We start from the raw sequence: 18,957 nt of genomic DNA on the forward strand, positions 1-18,957 counted from the left end.
ATATGATGGCTTTACACTCTCTACCTCTGCCTTTACATAGGCTGTCCCCGTTCCTGGAATGCCCTCTTCTAACTTTAGCCTCTGGGAATCCCTACCTACCTCCAAGCCTCTGCTCATGTTCCACAGGTAGTCTTTTCGTATCTATTTGGTTGTTAGCACTCTCTCCCCTGCTTACATGTCATATCCCTCCAGTAGAATATAATTTCCTTGAGGTCAAGGTTTATTTTTCATGTAGTATTTGGAGATCAGTTTCTGGCACACTGCTTGTTGAATGAGCTAGGATTGAATTGGATGGCAGATAAAAAGTTAATGCAAACTTATGGTGCATTAAGAGAAGGAGGCACAGAGTCCAAGACTGTACTCCCCTGGTCAAACCACATCAAGGGTATTCTGGCAGCCATATCTTAGGAATTACATTGACAAACTGAAGGAGTAGTCAGAGGACAGTGACCAGAATAGAGAATAGCGTGAAGATAGAAACCATGCAATACAAGGATCAATTGAAGGTTCCAGGGGCAGGGGGAAGGTTTCACCTGGAGAAGACAAGGCTCGATCAGAGAGGCAAGGAAGGAAGAGACATAGTTGTCTTCTAATATTTTAAGGGTGATAAAATGGAGATGACTATGATTCACTCTGGCTAGCAACAAAGAGAAAAATTAGGAGTGTGCCATGACACAAGCAGGTCAATTAAAGGAACCAAGATTTAGCCTACAGAAGATCCATATGTTGGATATCTCTGTGGGCTGGAGGAGAGATGAAAGACAAGGTGGGGGAGCAGAAATAATACTAATTTGATAAAGTGGGGTGGGGTGAGAATTGGGGATGGAGGTCAGGGACAGGATTATGGCCTCTGTTGAGGAAAGGGGGGATAAGGAGGTTAAGGAAAGAGGGCGGAGGAAACTCAGGGACAAAATCATAGGATTATGGATTTAAGGAAGACAGAAATGAAATGGTCCCTACCCTTATGGAGCTTACATTCTGTTAAAGTTCATATACACGTATAAATAGATAGAAATATCCATTCATTCATCCATCCATATATCTACCTATCTATCCATTCACCTATCTATTATCTCTCTCTCCACACACATATATACATATGCATACAAATATATGTGTTTGTATATATGTATATATATGTATGTGAATATATTCATACACATACACAAACACATACACACACATGCTAGTTTGGTTAGAAACTAACTAGTTTGGTTAGTGAAAAAAGTAATGTTTGGAAAAGTAGGCTGGAGCCAGATTAGTAAGGACTTTGTTTCAGACAAAGGAGTTTGTTTTGATCTTTGAGGCACTAGAGCTTCTTGACATGGGTGTGACAGATCAGACCTGTGTCTTAGTAATATCACTTTGGAAGCTGTGGGAAGGATCATTGGAGTAGAGAGACATTTAAGGTGGGGAGACCAAATAGGAGATTACTACAATGATCTGGAGAAGAGTTGCTAAGGGTATGAACTAGTGAACTGGGCATGTGAGGAGAGGACACGTTAGAGATTCTATGAAGGCTTAATTGAAGAGACTTGGAAAGGAAGGAAGGAAACCAAGCCCCTACTATGTACCAGGCATTGTGCCAAGCACTTTACAAATATTATCTCATTTGATCCTCACAATAACCCTGGAAGGTAGGTGCTATTATCATCCCCATTTTACAGTTAAAGAAAGTGAGGCAGACAATGGTTATATGACTTGCTCTGGGTCACATAAGTGACTAAGTCCAGATCTGAACTCACATCTTCTGGATTCCAGACCTAGCACTCTTTTCACTCTACCATTTAGTTTTCTTGGAAGGGGAGTAGGGTGGTGGCAGTGGTACAGTATTGAAGAGTGAAGAGTTGATGTTGGGTTGGCTCAGAAGTTGCCAACATTGTACCTTGTTCCTTCCTTGTTAGAAGTAGGAAAATTAAGAATAGAGATTGATTTGAGAGGAAAAATAGTCAGTTATGCTTTGGACATTTTAGCACAAAATGCCCATGGGGCATCCATTTGAAAATGTACAATCAACAATTAATTTGTTCTTTGGCCCCCACATAATTTACTCTCCATTCAATGATTGTTATTACTTACTCTCCACGTAGGTCTGTATGTTTAATCATATTTCCTTTATTTATTACTACTTTATGATGTGGTCTATAAGGGATGTTTGCTATTTCTGTCTTTTTACATTTGTTTTTTATTCTTTTTAAGCCCTAGCACATAATCGCTTTTTTGTAAAGATGCCATGGAATGCTGAGAAATGTTTGTATTCCTTAATATTTTCATTTAGAAGTCATGATGGTCAGCCAATCTAACATTCTAACACTTTGCTCAGCTCTCTACTTTTTCTTGTTTTATCCATCTATATCTATATATGTATATATGCATATACATGCATACATATGTATACATATCCAGCTCTGGTTGGAAGTTTTTAAATCTATTACTATTATTGTGCAATATTAATGTCTTTTTATATATTGCTTACCCTTTAAGAATTTATTATGCCATTTGAATTATGCCATATGGTAAATATATATTTAGTGTTAGTATTTGTTCGTGGCCTATGTGCCTTTAAACAAAATATCATTTCTCAGTTTGCCTTTCTTAATATCATTTTGTCTTTGTCTTAACTTATATCATGATTGCAACTTCTGCTTTTTTAAAGTTATCTAAAGCATAATATTATTTTTTCTATCCCTTCATTTTTATGTATCTATGTTTTACATGTATGTCTTGAATTGAGTTAGTTGTTAGGTTTTGTCTTTTTTAACCACTCTTATTTTTTAAATTGGAGACTTCAGTCCCTTTATATTCATGATTATAATTGTTAAGTTTGTGTCTTCTTCCCTTTGTTACATACATGTCTTTCTTCCATCTTTTAAATCAGAGCATAATTTCTATGGGTGTTTTGATTAAATTAATCTGAACCCAATACTCTCTTTCTCCCACTCTCCTTCCGGTGTCTACTTTTTGTTTTTGCTGTTTCTCTCTCTCTCTCTCTCTCTCTCTCTCTCTCTCTCTCTCTCTCTCTCTCTCTCTCTCTCTCTCTCTCTCTCTCTCTGTCCCCCATCTCTCACTCCTCTTCTTTCTATCTCTCCCTCTTTCTGCTATCTCTCTATCTATGTGTGTGTGTGTGTCCCTCTTATTTGCTATTTTACCCTTCCTTTTCTCAGCTCGTATGAGTGCGATAACTAATCTTCTCTGTGTATTTGTTGCAAGACGCTAGTCTCACCCCTCCTACCTTTGTGGGGTCCTTTGCTGCTAAATCATTCCTTTTCTGTTGGCTGAAGCTGATGCCCATTCCTTCCTTTATGATCTGCCCTCTCAGTCACAAAATCATATCTTTACTCTTTTATATCCCACCCTGAAGGCAATGGGAGAAATTTTAAAGCTCTTATCCTCCTCTCCACTCAGATCAGGATTCTGTTTTATCTTCACCCTTCACCCCAACTACAACACTGTCCTCTTGCCATCTTAGGTGAGTTCCTTATTTTAGACTGCTATTATAAATAACGTACTTTATTGTGCTCATGTTGTCTCAAGCGATAAAAAGTAAGTTCTTCGAGGTCAAAGACTATTTGATTTTTGTCTTTTTATCCCCAGGGCCTAACACAGGGTCTTGTACATATTTGGTTCTTAATAATGCTTGTCGAGGGATTCATTGATTGGCATTATTTCACCAGCTATAAAACTGATTTACAAATGAGGAAAGCAGATTTTTCCCCTTGAAATGGTTCATTATTTTTTTCTGCTCTCCATCTAATTTTTCCAATTGACATTTTCTTCTCTAAATTATTTAACCCATTAAAGGCTCTTTGCCTTTCTTGTCTCTTAGACAATGAGCAGGCTTTTTATTTTTTAAATAGAAAGTCAAACAAGAAACAAAAAGACTCCTCCGTCCCACATTCATAAATGTGTCCAACACTCTGGCTCTGGTCCACACAGAAACAAACTGGATCATAATCCATATTCCAACCCTTATTTGTAAGTTTTGTTCAGGACCTTTTTCTATTCACTCTCTTGATGACCCCATCAGCTCCCATGGAGTTAATTGTCTTCCTTTTGCAGATGATTCCCAGGCCTACATATCAAGACTATATATACTCTTTCCCCTAATCTCCTGTCCAATATCACTTGTTGGACATTTCCAAATTGATATCCCATAGACTTCTCAAGCTCAAAAGGTCCATAACAGAACTCATTCTCTTTCATTTCAAGGCTGCTTCTCTATTTCTATTGAGGGTGTCACCATCCTTCCAACCCTCCTAGGTCACAGCCTTGGAGTCATCCTGAACTCCACAGTCTTTCTTACTGCACTCCTTTCCCCATATCCAATAAGTTGTCAGATTTTGTGGATTTACCTTCTCAACATTTCTTCTATCTGTCTTCTTCTCTCTACCTAATCTCATGACTTCTTCCCCAGTTTTTAGTTCCTCATTACCTCTCATCTGGACTATTTTATCAGCCTCAAAATTGGTCATCTTTACTCATGTCTTCCCTCTCTGACCTGTCCTCCACAGAGCTTCCAAAATGATTTTCCTCTACCTCAAGTCTAACTAAGTCAGTCCCCTGTTTAGTAAACTCCAGTGGTTCCATATTGTGTATAGAATCACATGCAAACTCCCATTTGCCTTTTAAAGCCCCTCACAAATTGGCTCCAACCTAATTATACATTTGTTGTTGTTATGGTTTGTTTACGTTGTTCAGTCATTTTAATGATTTCTGTGTCTTCATGACTCCATTTGAGGTTTTCTTGGCAGAGTTACTGGAGTGGTTTGCCATTTTCTTCTTCAGTTCATTTTACAGATGAGAAAACTGAGGTATGGTATAGGAGAAGGAGGAGGCTAGCAAAGAATATCAAAAAGGATAGGATGATAACTTGGTATTACCTTGTTTTTTTTAAATCACTTTTCTATCATTTTATAGCTTGTTGCTTTTTGAAATGCTGCTTGTTTATTTAATTTGCTGCTAAGGCAGAGGGGAGAGCTGCCTCTAGGTTACCTTTCATTCCTCCATCATCCCAGTATGCTCCAGAATTATTCCTCTTTTCAGGAGATCGGCTACAAAAACTGGTGGCTTTTCATCGTCTGGCTACAGTCTACTACTCTCTGCATATGTATGAGATGGCTGAAGACTGCTACTTGAAGACACTGAGCCTCTGCCCACCCTGGATGCACTCTTCTCAGGAGGCATTGTACTATGCTAAGGTGTACAGTCGCTTGGGTCACATGACCCTTGACCATCTTAAGGTAAGAATCTTCTTCCCAAAAGGTTCCTAAAACAGACACTACTTGCATCATAAATTTACAGTCTCAGTCACTCAGTCAGAAAGTAAAAAGAGTCAGTCAGCCAGTGATCACTTATTGAAAGCTTAATATATGCCAGGCATTTCGCAAAATTTGGGGCACAGAAGCAAAGATGAAATAGTCCCTGCCCTCAAGGAGCTTATGTTCAGTAATAAATCATATTTATCCAGTTTCTGACCATTTGTTAATCTACAAGTATTTATTAAGCATTTACTATATACTATGAACTGTGCTGGGTGTTAGGGATATAAAGGCATATGGGTATATAAAGATAGAAAGTGATTTTGGAGAGAAGGTGCTAGCACTTGAGAAGCATGGGAATCAGGGAAGGTTTATACAGAAGGTGGCATTGGTCCTGAGCCTAGAAGGGAAGGCAGAGGTGAGAAGGGAGTGCGCATTGCAGGCAGAGGGGACAGCCAGAAAAAGTGTCCAGAGTCAAGAGTGTATGTGAAGGGGAATGCTAAATAAAACAAAGTTAGGCTGGTGCCAGGTTGTAAAAGATTTCAGATGTCTAATAGGGGATTTTATAGTGATCTTGGAAGAGGAAACCTCTGGAGTTTATTGATTAAGATAGGTAAGTTTGGCAGTCGTGTAGAGGAAAGATTGGAGTAGTGAGAAATTTGAGTCAAGGAGACCCATTAGACTATTGTAATAGTCCAGATGAGAGAAGATAGGAGTTTGAATTAGCATAGTGACTACCAGTATGGAGAGAGGGATATGGATGGGAGAAATGGAAAGAGCTACAAGAGTGAGAGTGAGTGTATACCACTTTAAGGCTTATAAAATACTTTGCTTACTACAGCCTTAGCCTGTTGGTGTTGCTCTCTCTATTTTACAGAGAGGGAAACTGAGGCTCAGCTAGGACAAGAGATTTGTCCAAGATTATTAAGGCAATTCAGGATTAGAAAAAGGACTAAAACCCAGACTTTCTTATTTTAAGTTCTACCACACCACACTATTCTCTACTTATAGATTTCATGAAAACTAGATATCCCTTGTTCACCCAAAGTAGCTCCTCTTCTTTCTACCCTCTTTGTCTTTGGGCATTAGTGATTGCAAGCAGGGCAAGATGTCAGTCTGCACAGTCTTTTCTCTATCCCCTTCCAAAACCTCCGCCAATATGGACCCAAGACCAAACAAGTTTGAGGGACATTACTGCTCAGGCCTTCTCTAGCAAAAATACATGCTGAAAACTTTTTTTTTTTTTTTTTACTACTGTGTGTTTTGATTAGGATGCCCATGATGCCACTGACTATTTCCTGCTGGCCCTAGCAGCAGCTATCCACCTGGGTGACAGCAAGCTACAGGACTCAATCCGGACCAAACTGAAGACCATCACTCGCAGCCCTCTGTGGTGCAGCAGCCCAGGGGGCCAGTCTGCAGAACGAGCCAGGTGGCTGAGTGGAGGAGGACCTGCCCTCTGAGAGGATATTGAGACTTTGTCACATGTCAACTGAAGGTAGTCTCCTTGACCTGGAGCCATCATAGATTGATCTGGAGACATTATAAATTGATCTACAGTCGTAATAGATTTATAAAGTATTAAGCCTGGAAGAGACCTGAGAACACAATATCAAAGCAGGGGGTGCCTTAGAACATAGCATGTTAGAGGTGGATCGAACTTTAGAACAGAGAATATAAAATGTCAAATCTAGAAAAGGCCTTATCAATCATCCAGTCCATCTGCATCTGAGTAAAAGTGGGCCCTGAAAAGGCAAGTGACTTGTGCAAGGTCATATAGTCAGTTATTCGCAAAGTCATCATACAGTTGATTCCTGGGCAGGTCTCTTTGGTGCATGCTCTTTCTCAATAGTTCAAATTGCCTCAGACTCTTACTAGCTGCCTGATCCTGGGAAAGTCACTTAACCTCTATGTGCCTCAGTTTCCTCATCTGTAAAATGAGGATAATTATAGCACCTTCCTCACAAGGGTTGTTCTGAGGTTAAAATAATTAACATATGTAAAGCACTTTGCAAACCTTAAAGGGCTGTGTAAATGTTAGTTATCATATTTCATTGCACCTTGAATATATAGAAGGTGTTTAATAAATTATTGTTGAATTTTAATAATTTGAACTATGAAATGAAAGACTTTGATACCAAGGACTCCATTTCTAATGGATAAAATGGGAAGGGAGTTTGGAGTTTCTAAGATCTTTTTGTGGACTTCTCTCAGAGAAAGACAACTACTGGTTTTTTTCTAGGTCCCATGTCAGAGAAGAGAATACACTGTTCTGCTCTCCAACTCAAGTCAGAGTTCTACCTCTTTAACAATATTGGTTTATCGAGTAATTGCCCCTGAATCCCAGAGCTGGAAGGGAATATCATTTACAGCATCTCAATTAAGTGATCATCTAGCCTCTGTTTGATTACATATGATGACAGGAAGCTCCCTCCCTTAAATAGTTTCGATTATTTCTCCACAATTGAGTCCAAATCTTCCTCTAAGATGTTTCCCCTGTCGTTGCCAGTTTTGTCCTTTGAGTACAAGCAGAACATGACTAATCTCTCTTTCCCATGACAACCCTTTAGAATTTTGAAGGCATTTATCACGCTCCTTCTCCCAATCTGCACTTCTCCAGGCTAAAAAGTCCTTGTTCTTTTAGACAGTTCCCATCAGAAGGATGCTGATTAACTTGGGAACCATAACTGGGGTACATTTTCATTGTTATTTTCCATTTTGCCATTTATTTAATAAACATCCACAAGAATTTTTGCATTATATTTGAAGGTTCAAGGTGTGAACGCTTCCTTCATCATGTGATACAGTGGAAAGAGTATTGACTCTGGACGAAGTAGTCAGAAGACCTTCAAACCATTGCTACCTGTGTATCCTTGGACAAGTCATCTAACTTCACTAGGGCTTGGCTTCTTCATCTATAAAATCAGGGGACCAGACTAGATGGTCTCTGAAGTTCCCTTCTGTCTCTATAGTTAAGAGCCTACAGTTAATTAATGCAGTTCACAGCCCTTCCATTCAATGATGAAATTCAATGAGCATTCATCAAGCACCTATTATGTGTGAAGACAGGAGAAGACAAGACAAAAAGTAGTTCCTACTCTCAAAGACCTTCTATTCTATTCCATGTAAAGTACAGGTTATTGATGAGTAGTGGCTAAAAAAAATCCATCTCCTTGTGGTCTGTCTTCTAGTGATGAACCTCTTCGGCACATAAAGCTAACCTAATCCTCAAGATAGGGACACACAATCTATCACCAGACCCATATTTGGGGACCCTCCTGGTCTTACTCTCCAGTGATGTAGCTTTTGAGAATTTAGGGCCACCTTCATTCCGCAATGAGACTTGGAGGAGAATTTTAGGGGAGGAAAGAATTCCTGCTTTGATAGATCTTATCTAAAGGAATGATGGTCCCTGCTTCCTGAGAACTTCTAGTGTAACAATTTGTAGATGATTTAATTTAATCCAATTCAACAGAGTTGCTAAGCCCCTATTTTGTGCAAGTCACCATTGTTTTTCTCCTATTATCTCTTCTTATCTCCATGATTTTGTACAAGTATACTTGATCTTTTGCATCCCTCATGTGTGGAATGATTTATCCACATAGACTCACAAATGGAAGGGGCCTCAGATGGCATCTCATCTAACATCCTCAATTTTCATATGATGAAACTAAGGCAACAGAAGTTAAGTGACTTGCCTAAAGATATTCACATAAATACCAGAGCTGGGACTTGAATTCAGGTTCTCTAATTTCAAACCTAGAATTCTTTCCCACTGTGGATGCTATGTCTTATCCCCATTATAATCTCTTGATTTTAATCTCTTCTCCTTCAAGATCCAGATTCACAAATACAAGATGGGAAAATTATGAATGACAGGAAAACAATTCATGTGAAAAAGATCTAGGGGTCTTTGTGGAATATAAATTCAGTATAAGTCCATAGTATACCATAGCAACCACAAAAGCTAACATGATCTTAGGCTGCCTAATGTCTAGATAGGAAAGTCATAGCCCTGCTGTTCCATTAGATAATATCTGAACTTCAGTGATAGGGAACTTCCATCTCCTGAGACAACCCATTTTGTTGTACCAGAATTTGTTGTAAAGGATTTCTTCTTACACAGGAAAAATTAAAATAAAATAATCAATCAATAAGTAGTTGCTAAGTACCCACTATATGCCAGATATTTGTCTGAGTGGTAGAAATGCAAAGACAAAAATAAGCAATGCCTGATCTCAAGGGCAGGCTAATAAGAATTATTATATGCTTTTAAAATGTTATTTTGTCCCTTCTAAGTATTTGCAGTAATTTGAACTGTATTGCTAAGCATAAGTGCTGCCTAATCTATGTTAATGAAGAGATATGAATCATTGTAATTAACATTCTCTCTGGGTTTGTGAACTAAAAAGTTCTTTGCTTTTTAAAAAAAGTGTTTTCAAATTTCCCTTTTTAAATTTCCTTTAAAAAAGTTAAGCATTTCTCAAAATTTTTTTATGATATTTATTTGGGAAAAGTTTTCACCCTCATGCTGTGGTACAAAAATTCATTAGAGGAGTTAATATTTCAAGTTATAACCAAAGACAGGTTAGGCAAAGTTTTTAGACAATCTCCACCCCTCATGCATGGTAATAGAATCTAATCTAAAAACAGCACCAAGAGATAACATTGGAGCTTTATGATGCATTTCCCCTCTCTTTCTATCCCTGCCCTGCTGGGTAATAGCCTGAAAACCAAAAATGAACTGAGTATTTACCTCCTTTGTATTTATAAATCTCCTAAGATGCTTTTTAACACAGCAGGTAATGCTAGTGCTTCGAAGGTAAAATTTGTAGGTTTTAACATAAGTTTATAAGGGGTATGTGTTGGTGAAGGAGAAGAGTTTAGAAAGGATAACAAGAGACAAAAGGGATGAAGGAGAATTCCTAGAACGTTAAACCTCAGAAGAATTTTTGATCATAAAACAAAAGGTTCAAGAGCTAGAACAGACCTTAGAACACAGAACATAGAATGTGAGAGTTGACAGAGACATTTGAGTATAGAACACAGAAGAGAGAATGTGAGAGCTGGCAGGGACATTAGAACTTAAATTTGAAGTAGCATAGAATGTTAGTGCTTGAAAGGACCTTGGAACAAAGACAAACGTAAGAATAGGAAGGAACTAGAGAACATAGAATGCAGGAGTTGAAGGATCATAGATGTAGAGCTATAAGGGATTTCTGAGGCAATTGCATATAACCCTCTCTTTTTACAACTGAGGAAACTGAGGCCCAGAGGACTTAAATGACTTTCCTAAGGTCACACAGCTGGTAAGTATTTAGGTAGGATTTGAACTCTCCTCTCACACAACCACCACCCTAGTCCAGACCCTCCTCACCTTTTTTCTGGACTGTTGTAGTAGCTTTCCTTTTGGTTTCTCTACTATCTTCCACGTCACTCCCAAAGGTGATTTTCCCTTATCCTGCCCCCTTCAACTTTAACAAATTCCAATGACTCCCTGTTAGCTCTTAGATTAAATATAAATTCCTATGTCTAGAATTTAAAACTTACCAACCTGGCCCCTTCCTACCTTTCCACACTTCTTGCACATTAACTACTTCATGTGCTTATTGGGCCAACTATAATACTGGCTTATTTGCTGTTTCTCACACTCAACAATCCATCTCTCTACTCTCTGCTTTTACTCTGGCTGCCAGTCTGGTCTCGAAGTCTGGCTTCCAATCTTATCTTTGTTATATACTACCTATGTAACCTTGAGCAAAACGCTTAATTTCTCTGGGCCTCAGTTTCCCCACATGCAAAATGAAAGGGTTGGAATAGATGGTCTTTTCAAGTTCTAAATCAATGATCCTGTGACTCCTGCCTCATAGAACCAACCTCTGGTCTCTACAATTCAGCATGAATGCTCCCTTCTACAGAAGTTTTACCTTGGTACCCTACACTGCTAGAATCCTCCCTCCTAATACTATTGTGTCTTCATTTTGTGCATATTCTCCATATACTCACATATGTACATATTAAGAAACAATATGGAATAGTGGATTAAGAGCTGCCCTCTGAGCCATGATGACCTAGGTCCAAATCTGCCTCTGACTTGTAATGGCTATGTATCCCTGGCCAAGTGTCTTAACCTCTCCATGACTTAGGTCTCTAAAACTATATGTTGCTAAGAAAGTGCTGATCTGCACTGACAGAGGGAGTGTCCTTCCCCAGGAGTTCCCTATACCAATGAAATCACAGGTCTAGTCCCTATTTCCTATGGACTTGCTCTTCTTCTTCCTAGACTTGAAGCTCTTTGAGGGTAAAGATTTTTAATTTTGTTTCCATATCTCCCCTGTTACTATTCCCCCACACTTAGCAAGTGTCTGGTCTATAGTAAAAGCTTAATAAATACTTACTGATGGACTGATTGACTGATTGATTGACTAAGGCATGAATGGACCACACAATAGTCCTTACTTCTTCCCTCTTCCTCCCCTCCTTTTATTCTCCCTCCAGGAAAACCACTAACTCCTCTCCAGAGCAGAGGAGAGAGGTCCTATGCACACCAAGCAATGCATGCCCTCCTTGTACCATTGTAGCTGGTAGAATGACTCCCACAAAGGTCAATTTATTTAGATGTAGTTGATTTAGGTTTTCGTTATGTTTCATGCTTACCACATGTCCAATGTCTTTTAACTGTTGAAGAAAGTTTTTATTCTATAGTGGTGTTGGGTTTTGAATTGATCAACAAACCTTTGACCCCTTTCTTCATCATATTTTTAAATATTTTTTTTCCATGCTCTCTTGTGTAGTCAGTCTGATGGAGGTTGCCTGATACCAAGTCCAAATAGAAGAGGGATTACTGATAAATGATGTTAAGTTTCTCCAAGTGCTACTTGCAGATGACACTGTGCTGATTGTACTGAGGCCCAGATCACTTCTGGACTTCCTCAGTGAGACCCATGGTTCCTAACAACAGAAGGGGTCTAGTAATCCACATGGGAGGAAAATTGTGAATAAAGTCCATGTACTACCTAGATTCTGAAATGCAGCTAGATAGGCAGCCCAATGAGTTAATCTATCAAGACACAGATCTGGAATAGTCACAGTCAACGGATGATGTGCAGACTCCAGAGTTGGAAAGGAAGATCAGACCTGACTAGGTTGCTTTTGGAATATTGTGCAGCATTTTTTATGATCCAAAACTGTCCTTCACAGTGTTTTTAGAGGCAGCTAGGATAGAGTGTTGGGCCTGGGGTCAGAAAGACCTGAGTTCAAGTCTATTCTTTGACATTTACTAACTGTAAACTTGGCAAGTCACTTTAACTCATTTGCCTCAGTTCTTTCAACCATAAAATGGGGCCAATAATAGTACCTAGTGAGGACAAAATGAGACAATAATATCATGAGCTAAAATATTTGAAATGCTTTTGAGATACTAAAGAACTGTATAAATGTCAGTTTTTATTATGACATCACACAAGCAATGACAGTTATAGCCAGCATTTATATAACTCTTGAAGATTTACAAAACACTTTACAAATATCTCACTTGATCTTCCCACCAACCCTGGGAGGTAGGTATTATTATTTCCGTTTTATAGATGAGGAAACTGAGGTAGACAAAAAGAGGTTAAGCTACTTGCCCAGGGTCACACAGGTAGGAGGTGTCTGAGGCGAGATCTGAATGTGCTCTGCATCTTCTAGCTGCCTTATGCTAGTAAGGAGGGGAGGAGAAATAATTACGAGCTCACATTTGTATGATGTATAAATATAAATTTATAGATTGTGTGGGTCACCGAGCACCTTCATCACATAACTCTGTAGTACGAGTATATTTTTTTCCCCATTTTATAAATGAAGAAACTGAAGCTCACAGGCATGGGTGGGAGAGGAAGTGACTTGTTTATGGTTGCACAGCAAGCTGGTGGCAAAGCCAGAAGACCTGCTCTTGCCATTGCTTTGTACATTCTTACTTTTCCTCTCTTTCCTTCCTCTCTCCCCCTTCACAGTTTTTACTTCTGCAGAATAAGGGGACAGGTATTGGCCTCAATGATCCCTAAGGTACAATTCAGCTCTGAATCCGAGGCTTTGACCAGATTCTCTTTAGGACTTGGCTTTGGGTCTTCATTCCCTCCGAGTGTTGCTTTGCCCTCTCGTGGTAAAGTGGAAAACTTCAGCATCAGAGAGGAAAAAGATCTCAAGTGACTTTAAAAAAAGAAAGAAAAAACTGCATTAAAATTCTCTCCTTAATTGCCAAATCAGTCATGTCCAATTTGGCGTTCATGCCCTTCTATACTTCAAAAAATCAATCAACCTCGTTTGCAAAAGAATGATTATATATCTGAAAACTACCACTATATAGGTCTCAGTTTTCTTATCCAAAATATGAGAATTGAGGAAATGGTCTCTAAGTGTGTTCTAACAATTGGTATAACTCAGGTTTTGTCTGTTTGTTTTCCCTAGTGCTTTTAAGGTTCTGGAAAACAATGAGATCAAAGTAAAACAGTCTAAGATTGCTTGTGAGTTTTTTTTTTAAGCTTGAAAGTGAATTTTTCAGTTTTTTGATTGATTGATCATTTTATGGCAAGATTCAAACTCATATCAGCAGGCTGCTCTCTTCTGTCAGTATATCGAGCAAAACGCTCTACATGTGGACCTTAGCAAATACAGTGTGTCCCAATTCAGCATTAACTGTAGTGGGGAGAACCCTGGTCTTGGACCCAGAAGACTCAACTTACAGCTCTGGCACTTATTAACTTTGTGATCTTGTTTAAGTTATTTAACTTCTCTGAGCCTCAATTCCCTCATATGTAATAATATTTGCACCATCTTACCTTAGTGAGGGAAATATGATATAAACCTCAAAACTAGGGAAAACAAGGAAGTTCCAAGTCGTGATACATTGTAAGAACACACTTCAGAGAACATTTCCTCAATTCTCATTTTTTAAGATAAGGAAACGGAAAATCCCTTAGTGAGGAAGTAAGTGACTTTCTGCAGGGTGTCAGAACTGAGTTCCAAAAGCATTCTTTGGATTCTCCATCCTGGGAGCTTTCTCTGACTCCACCCTCTCTTTCTGCTGGGAGGATACCCTGGAGGAGACAAAATTTGAGAAGGCTGCCTGGAGGAGATAGCCTTTTGGAACAATTTCTACAGACAGAGAGATTGGAAGTAGTGAGGGAGAGAGAAAGAGAAGGAAAGGGAGGGAAGGGGAAAGAGAGAGAGAGAGACAGAGAGAGAGAGAGAGAGACAGAGAGAGAGAGACAGAGAGAGACAGAGAGACAGAGAGAGAGAGAGAGAGAGAGAGAGAGAGAGAGAGAGAGAGAGAGAGAGAGAGAGAGAGAGAGAAACATTCCATTCCAACCATGGGAGATGGTTTGACCTGTGGCAATGCAGGGAGGCTGGAGGGGGCAGGATAAGATCCAGGAATAGCTGTCTTGGGAATGTGACGGTTTTAGGCTGAACTAGAGCTCCAAGGTGTCTACCTGGGAGTGATACACTTCTCCCACTTCCCCCTAGCCTTGTACTGTCATTTCCAGCTTAGACCCAAAATCATAGAGTGGAGAATCTCCACCCTACCTCCACCCCCCAGGACTGCAGACTTGAGAAATTCCTAAGAGACGTGGCTTCATCCTGAAGCACTTGCTTCTAGACACCTACTGGGAAATGTCCAGCTGGGACAGAACTGGAATAAGGACCTATGTTTGGTAGGCTCTGGGTAAAGATCTTAGATTGGTGGGTAGTGGTAAGGAAAGCCCACTAGGCTCAGTTGTGCTTAATAATAGTTCTAGATATGAGGATAGAATATGTTTAGTGGAAAGAGGCCTGGATTTGTAGTCAGAGAACCTGAGTTCATTTCTTGCCTCTGTTGCTTACCACATTGGACTTCCAGATGTCACTTTCTTCATCTACAAAATAAGAGGATTGGACCAGATGACTTCTAAGGCTCATTCCACTTCTAAAGCCAATACTCCAGGTTGAGATGACTTCCTGTCCTTCAGAACTATAATGTGGATAATTCAAATTTCATTTCCAAAAGAAGATGCAAATGGTACAGTGGAAAGGATATTGACCTGGCACTTAGGAAATGATCTAGCCTTAGTTCTGCTACTGTAGTTGCATGAACAATGACAAGTAACCTACGGTCTTTGTGCCTTAAATTCCTATTAAATAATAAGGTTGTATTATAGATATTCCCCAAGTTCTCTCCTAGAAATAAATCTATAAAATTAGAGACCTGGACACCAATGACATGAGAAGCTACTCGAAGAACTGGAGATGTTTTTGCTTGTGGATAATGAGCCCTTAATAAATGCTGAATTGAACTGAAAAGAGTAGAAAAGGAGGGAAGAGGGACATGAAGGCTTTCTTCCCAGACATTGCCTTGTGGGACATTCAATTCTAAGTTCAGCAAGTTTTTTACAACAATATTTAGCCCTTATATAAGTGTTTTAAGGTTTGCAAAACATTGTTCATTTGTTATCTCAACCAGGCATTGGATTGAAGTCTGGGCCTGAAGTCAGGAAGACCCAGCATCAAGTCTAGCCTCAGACACTACCTAACTGTGTGATCTTGAACTTCTAAAATGGGAAAATAACAGTACCTGCCTCACAGCGTTGTCGTGAGTCTCAAATGAGATTGCTTGTTGTTGGCCTTCCTTCTCAAAGAGGACCAAAATGACATTACTATGTTAGGGTCAAGTTACAGTGCATCAGACTGACTGATCAGACCAACATGAGCTCACAATGTTCTACCACAGGTCAGGCACAAATAGTCCATGTGAACAACTGGGATTCTCTAAATCTGTTTATCTCACATTCCTTTTGAGCTATTTCAGTTCTGCTTTGCACGTAGAGCACAGCATATTCTCCTGTGAGGGCACGCTATGCTGGGTGGTCCTGAGATAATATTTGTGAATGTGCCTGGCACATTATAGGCACTTAATAAATGCTCATTTCTTGTCTTCATTTAGTCCTCACAATAACCCTGTGAAGCAGATGCTAATATTATCATCTTCATTTTACAGATGAGGGATCTGAGTCAAGCAGAGACTAATTGATTTGCTCAGGGTCACACATCTAGTAAGTATCTAATAAGGATTTGAACTCAGATCATCCTGACTCCAAGTCCTGTGCTCCTACCTACTTCACCACCTAGCTGCCTCCATCACGGTAGAGTAGAAGGTACTTATTTCACATATGCTATGGCGATGTTGGGCTTTAGATTAATCTGCAAGCCAGGATGAAGGGTTAGTCACTATGACAGTCCCCAGGATATGGCTGACATTTATTGAATACTCATTGAGTTGGGTTGTCTGACATTCATAAGAAAGGCTGATTAGGCCTGACCTGATTGACTTCATAGGGAAAGCTAGCTAACAGTTAGACCTGTTATTCAGAAGTAGCACAGGCTAGTTCCTCTAGGAGAAGCTTTAGGACAACTTATTGGAGCTGTTGGGCAAGGGATTCTTGCTGAGGTAAGAGTTAGGGACATTTTTTGAGGTCCATCTTTTCCAGCTTTCAGATTCCGTGGGTGGAACTAGAGGAAATCAATCAACCAATCAATAAGCATTTATGAAACACCTACTAATTCCAGACACTATGCTGGGTGCTGGAAATTTACAAATGCAAAGAATGAAAGAAATCCCCAATCTCAAGGAATTTATATTCTGATGGAATAGACAAAAAGGACACACAGAATGAAAATAGGGCAGCAAGTTAGAACAGTGGATAGACTGTTGGGCCTGGAGTCAAAAATTCCAATCTGGTCACAGACACTTACTAGTTGTATGACCCTGGCAAATCACTTAACCCTGTTTGCCTCAGTTTCCTCTTCTGTAAAAGGAGACAGAGAAGGAAATGGCAAACCAGGCCAGTATCTTTGCCAAGGAAACCCCAAATGGTGTCACGGAAAGTTGGATATGACTAAAAATAACTGAGCAGCAGCAACAAGAATGAAAATAGGGAGAATAAATAGAAAAGCAATTACATAACAGGAAGATTGAGAGAGAGGGCCCTTACGGTTGGGAGGTGTGTGGGGAATCAGGAAAAGTTTCATATGGTATTTGAGCTGACCTTAGAGGAACACAGGGATTCTATAAGGCAGAGGCAAGGATGACAGTGCATAATGATGAGCCTGGAGATGGAATGTCCAGAGTTAGAGTTGTGACGGATCTTCAGTAATGTTTCTTGCAGCAATAAATTCTATGACACTCTCAGCCTCCAGATTGACTCTCCAAGGTTGCCAGCTAGAGCTGGTGCCACCTTTTCCCTTCCAGACAGGGAGGGTTGAGGATGACCTGAACCCCCACCCAGAATGAGCACAGAGCCCCTCATTCCTTAAGGAGTAAGAAGCTTTGGCTTGAGCCTGGCCCTGGGGCTAGGATCTAGAAGTTCCCGGAGAGGGTGAGGCCATTCCAAAAAAAACTTCTTCATGAGCTCAGGGGGAGGGATTCTTGGGATAGCCTTTAGGGGACTGGGTGCGGGCCTGCAGGATTTGTCATGATTAGAGGTTTGGAGTTTGCTAGGTGAGCACTGAGGCTCCTCTTTATTTCCTACCAGGTATTTGGTCTTCAATTTAACAATGCTGCCACCAGGTGGACTGTGGTACTGAGTTTAAAGAATTATGACAACAGTTGAATTCATTTCCCCAAAGTGATGAATATCAGGCCACTGGACCCAGATGGCTGTGGAGGAGAAAGTGAGGCTGGTGACCTGCACAGCCCTCCCTCACTCAAACCAAAGTCAACTGCAAGTCACGTCATCATCTCCCTGATGTCATGGTCCTCTTCAAGAATGAAGGACAAACACAACAATATTAAATACCAGTTATGTGCTAGGAACCGTGCTAGGTACAAGAGTTGAAATATAAAAATTAAACAGTTTCTGCTTCTCCCAAAGGTTTTTTGTTGTTGTTCGGTTATATCTGACTCTTTGTGATACCATTTGGGATTTTCTTGGTGAAGATACTGGAGTTGTTTGCCATTTCCTTCTCCAGCTTATTTTATGGATGAGGAAACAGAATCAAACAGGGTAAAGTGACTAGCCCAGGGTTATACAGCTAGTGAGTGCCTGAGGCTGGATTTGTACTCAGGAAGATGAGTGTTGCTGACTCCAGACCTGGTCCTCTATCCACTGCACCATCTAGCCGCCTCTCTCCTAAAGCTTACATTCTACATTTCATAACTAGAAGGGACCTCACAGACTATGCATCTCATCCAACCCCCTCATTTTGCAACATGGTATAGCTGCAAAGGTCCTGGATGAAACATCTTGGGTTGAATATCAACATACATTTAAGACCTTCGTGATTATAAGCAAATCACTTAATATCTTTTTGCCTCAGCTTTCCTTATTGTTAAAAATGGGGATAGTATCTATAGTGTCTACCTCACTGGGTTGTTATAACCTTACATAAAGGGGTCAAGGACATAAAAGAACCAAGGTCACATAGTAAGGAGCAGAGCCAGAATTTGAACCCAGGTCTCTGGTCCCCAAATACAAAGCTTTTTTTTTTTTTTTTTTTTTGCTTTACCTTCTCAACTCTGTCATTTACGCTGACACATCACTTTATGGTTGCATATTGCCTTCCAACCATGATCTCAATAATCCTGGTGATGGATTTGTGAAGACAAAAAGGCAAAATAGGATTATTGTCTCTTTTTTACAGATGAGGATGCTGAAGCTTACATAGGGCAAGTGCCCTACCTACCCAA

At 39.9% G+C, this 18,957-nt stretch overlaps 1 protein-coding gene across 7 annotated transcripts in view; it reads left to right on the plus strand.

Annotated features, from left to right (window-relative positions):
* Nucleotides 1–18,141, plus strand: part of SH3TC2 (SH3 domain and tetratricopeptide repeats 2) — a 79,943-nt gene extending 61,802 nt beyond the window's left edge. For 2 of the 7 annotated variants that reach the window (XM_072631022.1, XM_072631019.1), the window contains exons 15-16: nt 5,044–5,240; nt 6,530–11,663. In XM_072631022.1, the coding sequence (XP_072487123.1) occupies nt 5,044–5,240; nt 6,530–6,721 (389 nt within the window). In that variant the 3' untranslated portion in view covers nt 6,722–11,663. Of the gene's footprint in view, nt 1–40; nt 787–5,043; nt 5,241–6,529; nt 11,664–16,269; nt 16,427–17,803 lie in introns of those variants that run through there. The other 5 variants (XR_011971982.1, XR_011971983.1, XM_072631021.1 and 2 more) reach the window with 5 other exon arrangements.
* Nucleotides 18,142–18,957: the final 816 nt, after the last annotated feature.

This window comes from Notamacropus eugenii, chromosome 1 (genome assembly GCF_028372415.1).
Source record: "Notamacropus eugenii isolate mMacEug1 chromosome 1, mMacEug1.pri_v2, whole genome shotgun sequence".
Classification (NCBI taxonomy): Eukaryota; Metazoa; Chordata; class Mammalia; order Diprotodontia; family Macropodidae; genus Notamacropus; species Notamacropus eugenii.